This window comes from Bactrocera dorsalis, chromosome 2 (assembly GCF_023373825.1).
Source record: "Bactrocera dorsalis isolate Fly_Bdor chromosome 2, ASM2337382v1, whole genome shotgun sequence".
In the NCBI taxonomy this organism is placed as follows: domain Eukaryota; kingdom Metazoa; phylum Arthropoda; class Insecta; order Diptera; family Tephritidae; genus Bactrocera; species Bactrocera dorsalis.
In genome coordinates, this window is record NC_064304.1 from 22461550 (window position 1) to 22470105 (window position 8556).

General features: G+C 40.4%; 1 protein-coding gene across 2 annotated transcripts; it reads right to left on the reverse strand.

The window, feature by feature from the left end:
- Positions 1-2410: 2410 nt before the first annotated feature.
- LOC105233230 (platelet glycoprotein V) lies at positions 2411-4512 on the reverse strand. Of its 2 annotated transcripts, none has more exons than XM_029553378.2 (2): positions 4359-4512; positions 2411-4300 (listed from the first exon to the last, which is right to left on the reverse strand). In XM_029553378.2, exon 2 carries the CDS (start codon positions 4256-4258, stop codon positions 2537-2539), a length of 1722 nt encoding a protein of 573 aa, XP_029409238.2. In that variant the 5' UTR covers positions 4259-4300; positions 4359-4512; the 3' UTR covers positions 2411-2536. The 2 variants fall into 2 exon arrangements, with proteins under 2 accessions (XP_029409238.2, XP_049303790.1); XM_049447833.1 differs by having other exon boundaries at positions 2411-4303.
- Positions 4513-8556: the final 4044 nt, after the last annotated feature.

Genomic DNA, 8556 nt, shown 5'->3' on the forward strand with positions numbered 1-8556 from the left:
GAAGCACCCTGTTGCTACAGAGTATAATATTTTTGTTCACCTAACGGTTGTATGTATCACCTAAAACTAAGCGAGATAAATATAGAGTTATGTACATATATGTATATAAATGATGACGATGACGAGAAAAGTTGAAATCCGTGTGACTGACTGTCCGTCCGTGCAAGCTATAACTTGACATAATGAAGAAACACAACCTCAAGCATCATTTTAAACTTTCACTTTCCAGTATACCAATTAAGAATGAATTAATATTGAGTAGTCGAAAAAGTATTTTCGTATTTTGTCGATAGATGTTGTTGGCATTGCTGTCGTTGGTGTCATATATCTCCAGTGCTAGCAATCACATTGTGTCATACCATACTATACAGTTGGAAATATGAGTTTTAAGCTTCATTTAACCAAAAGAATTAAATTCGAGGAAGTTGAAAAAAATTTACAGCTGTTCAAAAATGTGTGAAAATAATGAAAAAATTCGCTATACGAGTATTATGAAATTTTTGGTTAAAAAAAAAGAAGAAGAATGCCACGCAAGCCACCGGTGAAATTTGTGAAGTTTACGAAGACGATGCTCTATCAGTTCGTGAAGCACAACAATGGTTCGCTCGCTTTCGTTTAGGAAATGTCGATGTAAAAGATGCATCTCGCTCTGGTCGACCTATCGTTGAGAAAGTCGATGAAATTATGTAAAATATTGAGCAGGACCGTCACATAAGCAGCCATAACATCGCTAAAGGACTTAACATTCATCATAAAATGATTTGAACCATTTAAAAAAGGCTGGCTACAAAAAGAAGCTCGATGTTTGGGTATCACATGAATTGTCTGTGAAAAATTATATGAACCGAATTAACATCTGCGATTCTTTGCTGAAACGAATTGAAATCGAACCATTTCTGAAGCAAATGGTAACAGAAGACGAAAAGTGGATTAAATACGACATAAATAGCGTCTTGAAACTCAAAAAATGGTCGGAAAGCCAAGATGGACTCCTCCAAAGGTTATGCTGAGGGTTTGATGGGATTGAATTGAGCTGCTCCAGCCTGGTCGAACGATTTATTCTACATTTTATTGTCCACAACTGTTGAGATTTCAAGCAAGCAATCGAAAAAAAACGCAGGGAACTGATCAACAAAAATGGCTTCATGTTCCATCAGGATAAGGCTAGATCACACAAATCTTTGATGACTCGGCAAAAACTGGGAGAGCTTGGCTGAGAAGTTTTGATGCATTCACCATATAGCCCTGACCTTGCATCATCGGACTACCATTTGTTTCGCTCAATGCAGAACTCCGTTAACTGAGTAAAGTTGGATTCAAGAGAAGCCTGTGAAAATACAGATTTTAAGATTTTCGAACTTCCGGTTGACTTTATATCGCATATATCGACCAATATGTTAGTTATCTTAATAGAATTCATAGATTGTGTTTTACTTGTAACGATGCAGATTTGTACTAAGAAAGAATAGAATCGGATGAAAACTCGTCCTAAACCTTATATGACAACAAGCATTTTGTATTTGATCGTCTTCGTCTATTTTACATTACATTTTATTGGATTTCGTTGAGAATATTGCACCGAAGAAAACCACAATCTGTACAAAAGCTTTTCCTTTGTTGATCTAGAAAGTTTCCGGCTGCGATGCTGTAGGACGTTTCGAAAATATTTTGTGTGCGCCTTTAGAGTCTCCTCTGACATTATCTCAATTGGAAGTGAAATATTTTCTAATTATTATATCTCCTCCATGAATTAAAATTTTATGATTAGATAGAGGCAGAACCACGGGTAAGTGGTAACGAATCTGCAGTTTAATTGTTTGTCGCGAGCGAGTGTTTTTGACTGGTACAAATTATTCAAAGAGGGTCGAGAACCCGTTGACAACGAACCCCATCCAGGGCGACCATCAAGATAAACTGATGATCAACACTTCAATAGAATTGAATTGGTGCTTGGGAATCGTTGATTGATAGTCAAAGATCATACTGACAACATTGGAATATCGGAAGGATCAGTGAAAACCTAGCACGATTGATTCCATAACCACAAAATTTTTTCGAAAAAAAGCGTCGAGTTAACGTTGAAACAATGCTTTGCGACTACCAGAATGTCATGAAACGGATTATTACTGGCCATGAGTCTTGGATCTACTTGCATGCTTGCAACCCGGAAACAGAGGGTCAATCGGCTGAATATCGGAGCAAAGCTGAGCTGAGACTGAAAAAACCATGTTAAAGCAGGTAAAAAATCAAAATTATGTTGACAGTTTTATGAATAACTGTATAACAAGAATATATTTAACTACCCCAACTCAGGGGCATCAATTATTCAATGTTTTTCGACTACAGATGCTTAAAGGTTCTCGAGATTTCCGTTCAAACGATTAACAAAAAAATTCAAAACTACTGCAACTTATATACATACATATGCATCAATTTATTTTTCAAATCTTGACTTGGTATTTTCTAGAAATTGACTCAAGTATCACACTGACACTTTATCACTCTATTTTACCAATTAGAATCCCATGAGTTAGGTCTATACCTCTGAGTCCTCTTCTTCCTCCTCGAGGCGTCGACGATTGTTGGTGCGCGCATTTCGCGCGAGTCTATTGCAACAAGTGGGCAAACACTCCTCCTCACGCAGAAAGCTGAGAAGCTGTAGCAGCAAAATCAAAAACACCAACAACAATATAACCAAAGTGAGCACATCGCGGGTGGTGAGGTACGGGTGAATATCACTGATATCAGTCATTGCTGCCGCTGCCGACGACGCTGCCGGCATATCAGCATCGGGCGTGTCGAAATCATTTAACGAACTAGCAGTGGACGCGTAACGATGATGAGCCGCCTTATCGGTTGCCGAAAGCGAGTTCAATGTCGTGTCAATGTGATTTCCCCCACTGTTGCCATTGCTGTTCGAAGTAAAGCGCACTGGTAGCTGAATATTGTGCTCTTTTAGGTAGTCAACCATTGTGCGCATATAACGGTATTCCCACTCATTATCGAAAATGCCGAACTCCTTGACGTACTCATGCGACTCAACGAATTTCTCATAATCGAAGCTGTGCAAGCGATTGCCTTCAATGTAGAACTTCTCCAGATTGACGAGCGGTTCAAAGAGCCGCTGATCCAGATTTAACAGATTATTGAAAGATAAGTCGAGATGTGTTAGCTTTTGTAGTAGCAGGAATGTCTCCATTGTTAGGTTCTTCAATTGATTGGTTGACAAGCTCAAGTGCACTAAATTCGGTAGCGCCAGGTACAGTGGTGACTCAGAAGTGCGTAATGTTTGCAACTGATTGCGTGCCACATCCAGACGTTGTAGATTCATCATGCCCATTACAGAGTCTAGCGATTCCAGCCGATTGCCGTGTAGATCCAGTTCACGCACACTGCGTTTATCTCCGATTTCCAACCTGGTCAGTAAATTATTGGCGGCATGCACTTTCACGGCACTTCCCGAAATAACGATGTCCTCCAGCGCACCACCCTGCACCAAGAGCGTATCGACCGACTGTAATCGCAGCAACTTTACATTACTGCTGCTAATGTCGAGCAGATGCAGATGTACCAAGTGTGCCAAAGAATCTGACTCAAAGGTGGCGAAACTGTTATCGCCCAGCAGCACCGTTTGGAGATTCATATTGCGTGCAAATGTGTTGACATCGATCCGTTGGATGTTATTCGAACTGAGATCGATATGCTCCAACATGCCGAGCTCGTCAAACAGTGACGCGGGCAGCTCGCGTATATCGTTTTGTTGCAAGTCCAAATAACGTAGACGCCGCAAACCGGCGAAAGCGTTCTTATGCACCATATGTATCATATTGCGTCCGAGCTGGAGCTCTTGCAGCGCGTAAAGCGTCACGAAGACTCTTTCCGGCACATCCGAAATACGATTCGCTTGAAGTACTAAAGTCTGTAACGGGTGTCCGGTGGGAAAGTCGAAGACGGTGAGTCGCTGGAGTTCACAGTTGTGCATGATGACGCCATGCAATGTGGGCGCTTGATCGAGTAGTGAGCGCGGTATGCGTGGTATTATCGAGTCGCGCAGCACCAGCTCGCTGAGCTGCGGTGCAGTAGAATTCGCCACGAGCAATGGATCGCGCAGTGTGCTGCTCAGATTGGTCAAAGTGCAAAAGTAGATTTGGTTGGCGTCACAGCTTTCGGTGAGGTTCAGCGTGAATGCCTTCGTTGTGGAGCAAACGCTGCAAAGCGCTAGCAGAAAAAAGTATGCGTGGAAAGTGTTTGCCGACATTTCTGAAGAACCCTCTTGAGAATATCACCTCAGGTGTTGGTTCTGCTTTAGATAAATCACTTTGTTAGATTATTGGTTTGTATTTTGTAAGTATTTCTACCTGCAATGCTCTTCACCGTTCAATATTGTATGAATAATCAACTAACTAAGTCAGAGTTTATTTTTAAACAACCACTTTGTTCGCTGTGCCCAGCGTATTCGAGTGTGATTCTCGCCAAAGTCAGCATTTTAGAAAATACAAAAGCGATTTGTTTACATTTAAGTCGTGATCTCAGCTGCGTGCCGCTTATCAGCGCCGCGCTGAGTGTCAGAAGCTTTAGCGATAAGGCATACGAGTATTCTGTTCTTTGTGCACAGAAGCTTTCGTTTCGTTTATCAGCCGTGGCTCTCTCACAAGTTTAAAGTTAAGCCGGTGTTTCAAAAACAGTGTTCAAGCAGAGAGAGTTACTTATGAACCGAAATGCTGAAAAAGTACATAGAAATATGCCGACTGGATCTAATATACTATATTTTTTGATTCGATTTTCTCAGTAAGTCCTTGGAAAATTTGCGATTTAGTCAAATTCCAGTAATTTTTTTGTCACTAGGTGGCGCTGTGGCGGAGTTATTTTTTTTCCATCATCATTGTGCGAAATAGTTCGAGTTTCTTCGAAAAATTCTTAAATTTCTTATTCTTATTTTAAAAGCCATTCCAGGTTCTCACATGGAAGTACCAAAAATATGCTTTTATGATTTCTTATAGACTTATCAAAGTATTCTTAGTCTCTTTGTCAAGAAATATTTTAGAAGAAATATAACAAGCCAATTGGAAAGCCCCCGCCTATCATAGTAGACAAATTTTTTAGCAAAACTCCTTTTTTTATTCAACCTAGTTCCCTATAAGAGTGATACACTGTTTAGAATAACTCTCCAACTCGGTAAAATTTTTGTAGTTCGATTTGTCCTTTACTTCAAAAATGGCCCAGCGATCACCGCTTCATTCGTCAAAAATGTCTTTCCAACGAGCATTCTTTAGAGATCTGACGACAGAAAATAGTTTCTGGGGCCAATTTCTGGAGAATTCACAGAATGCGGAAGCAACTCGATGCCCAACAAACACTTTCCCTTTCTTCAAATGCAACCGTTTCTACCCGGAAGACTCTCGATTGGACTTCAAAGTAAAATGATAAACCCATATTTTCTCCTATATCACATTTCAACGCAAAAACTCGAGTTTTTTACGCTTGAACATCTCCAAATACCACTCCGAATAGTCAACTTGTCGTTTTTTTTTTGGCGCCACCCACTTTCCATGGAACTCTCTCATTCCCAAATATTCGTGAATGTCGATATCTTTAGAGTCTCGAACAACTTCACTTTAAGATCATGATGGTTGATTTTCTTGGGGCAGTGTCTGGAAAGTAATTACTATGTCAAATTTTTCATGCAACTGTATTTTTGCCCTTCAAAAAGCTATATTATGGTTCAAAATTCAAAATCTTTTATATCCAAGTTGCTTCACTCAAACTAATGTTCCGAAAGCCTTACTTTCGAACTAACTGAAACTTTTATGGATTTAAATCTAGTAGCGCCATCTATGCGCCAGGCCGGGGACTTTTCAATTGATCTATTATACTTCAAAACTATTCTTTCCTGCAAAGAGTATTCAAAAATATAACACTTTCGCGAATCTGCTCCTTTGTAGAAACCGCCGATATCGGGCTACTATGGTACATAGCTACCATACAAATTGGCGGACCAAACTCAAGTTCTTGTAAAGAAACTTTTTTATACATACATATGTGAAGGGTATGACATTTTCGGTGCAAGCAACTTAACTTGCTTTTCTCTTAATTTGTGTGGGGTATATTTGAATAATTCAATTGAAAGGTTTGAGCTTTTCTGCAGACTCTGTCGAAAGCTCAAATCAAATACCGAGACTTTCCTTATTTTTATGAAGTAAACATATGTGTCATTATACGTTTTATGTATATATGTAGGTATGATTGTCTATATATGTATAAGAATACATTATGCTTACAATGTAATTATTGAGATAACACAATTGCTGATAAAGCCACTTTTTACGGTGCACTGAAGTCACAAGTATTTTAAAGATGTAAACTTTTATGAGTCAGTTGCACTTATACTGCTGTAAGCGAGACATCTTTTCGATTTACATTTAATGTCCTCAATTGACTTAAAATGGTTGCCCCGGAACGATCAATTGAGATTGTTGACTGCCCAGAAGTTACACGAAGCTAAATGCTAAATCAGCCGAATACGGTGGTTCCGGCACAATATTGGTTGAAAATTTGGCGAAAAACTCACGAATAATCAATGCAGTGTGCGACGGTGAAGTATCGTTGGGAAAAAACTCAGAGTTATCGGCCCAACTTTTAGGCCGTATAGGTTCAAGAGACGACGCATAACACTCAAATACTATTCTTTGTTGGCAGTTCTGCCGGCCGGAAGGATTTCTCAATGTTCCACATCTTGGTAATCGAAGAAAATTGTTTGCGTAAACTGCTTTGACGAGGTTGTTTCGGTTTCGGCTCACCTTTGCCACCGTATTCGGCGATTGATCGTCTGTTTCCGCGTCGTAGATCCAAGGCTCATCGCCATTAATAATGCGTCTCATGTCAACCACAATATCAGCGTCAAAATCAAACGCAGCATCATTCTTGCAAACTTCTTGAGAAGTAAAATCCTCTCTCGACAAACAAAGACCAAACTCTACAAGTCACTCATCATCCCCGTCCTACTATATGGTGTAGAGGCATGGACGATGACAACGTCTGATGAGTCAACGTTACGAGTTTTCGAAAGAAAGGTTCTGCAAAATATTTATGCTCCTTTGCGCATTGACAACAACGAACTCTGCAGTCGAATTCTGCAGTTGAGTTCTTTAGCACACCACGCTGTTACCTGAAACTATTTTGCTGGAGAACTAAATTTTGGTTGAAGGAGCTGCATAGCAGGTCCATCTATTTCGGCCATGGTTGATGACACCTCGTGTATTTACTGCGGCATTTATTCGAAGAATTCGCAAGTCATGTAGAAACTCGATTCCACTACTCAACAAAACAGATAAATTGTCACAATCAAAATTAGTACGATGGAAACTTATAAGTCCCTGACTTAAGCTATAGGACCTCACGAAGGAGAAGTGTGTACGCTCACAATCACCTCGACATATTTAAATGGCCGCAGTTGCCAGTGATGTCATTTGCTTTCATTCCTAAAAATTTACAGTGGTGTTTCAGCCATTTTTCCAACAACATTAAATGCTACATAGCATGGCTTAGTGATTCCAAAAAATGTTGCACGTAGCAAGTGCACCTTCAATACCTATATGAGTGGCGAGTACGTACGATGTCACCGCATGGAATGGCTGTTAGCTGACTTGTTGTTGTAACTGGGCGACCATTCCTACATTTCACTTTCAAAACCTTTTTTTCCATTTTCAATTCGCTCACTGGACGCTCATCCCACAGCCACAAACTGAGCTGAACTGAGCTGAGCGCTGACCGCTTGCTTCACTTGCCTCACTTGCTTACAATTAACGCGAAATTCTACGAATTGTTTAATTAGAACTTTTGTGGCATGCAACAGTCACTGACACAGCCCGCATGGCATAACACAGAATGCAAAGAAGGCAGGCGGTGTCTCCGGGAGCGAAAACCCAGCAGACGCAGGCGCAAGTGGAGGGTCAGTTAAGCTTTCGTAAGCTGTCCGTTAGTCTCTTGCTCGTGCATTGGTATCCCAAACAGCTGGGTCACATACTCTTACTAACCATTGTATATACATAGATATACAAATGCACAATCTTTTGCTGTTAAACACGAGGCTCGCGCCACTATTTCGCATGTTGCAACCGCATCCTTAAATTTGCCTTGCGTCTGATCCCTCAAGCTGTGAGATTTTCAAACGTAAGAAATTGACAAAAAGCGAAGCGAAATCGAAGCTTAACGAAAAGGGCACTTCTACTTATTACTTGGGGTGTCTCTATATATGTATGTATGTATGTGTGTGCGTATAAAAACGAAAACTCCAGCGAATGTGGAAAAAAGTGTGGCAAGAATCTGTGAACTTGTCGTCTGGCGTTGTTATCAGCGCAACTAAACAGTTTCTATGTGCACCGTATTTGAGCATATATTCAGACTAGGGTGATCCTTAAATCAAGACTGGAATTATAATTTGGTTGAGGGCTTCATGGGTTAGTAATCTACATATTCTCAAAATGCTGCTTCACCGTCAGTGAGGAAATTTTCTCCGTAACGACCGCAGAAGGAAACGTCGGAGTCCGTATCAATATA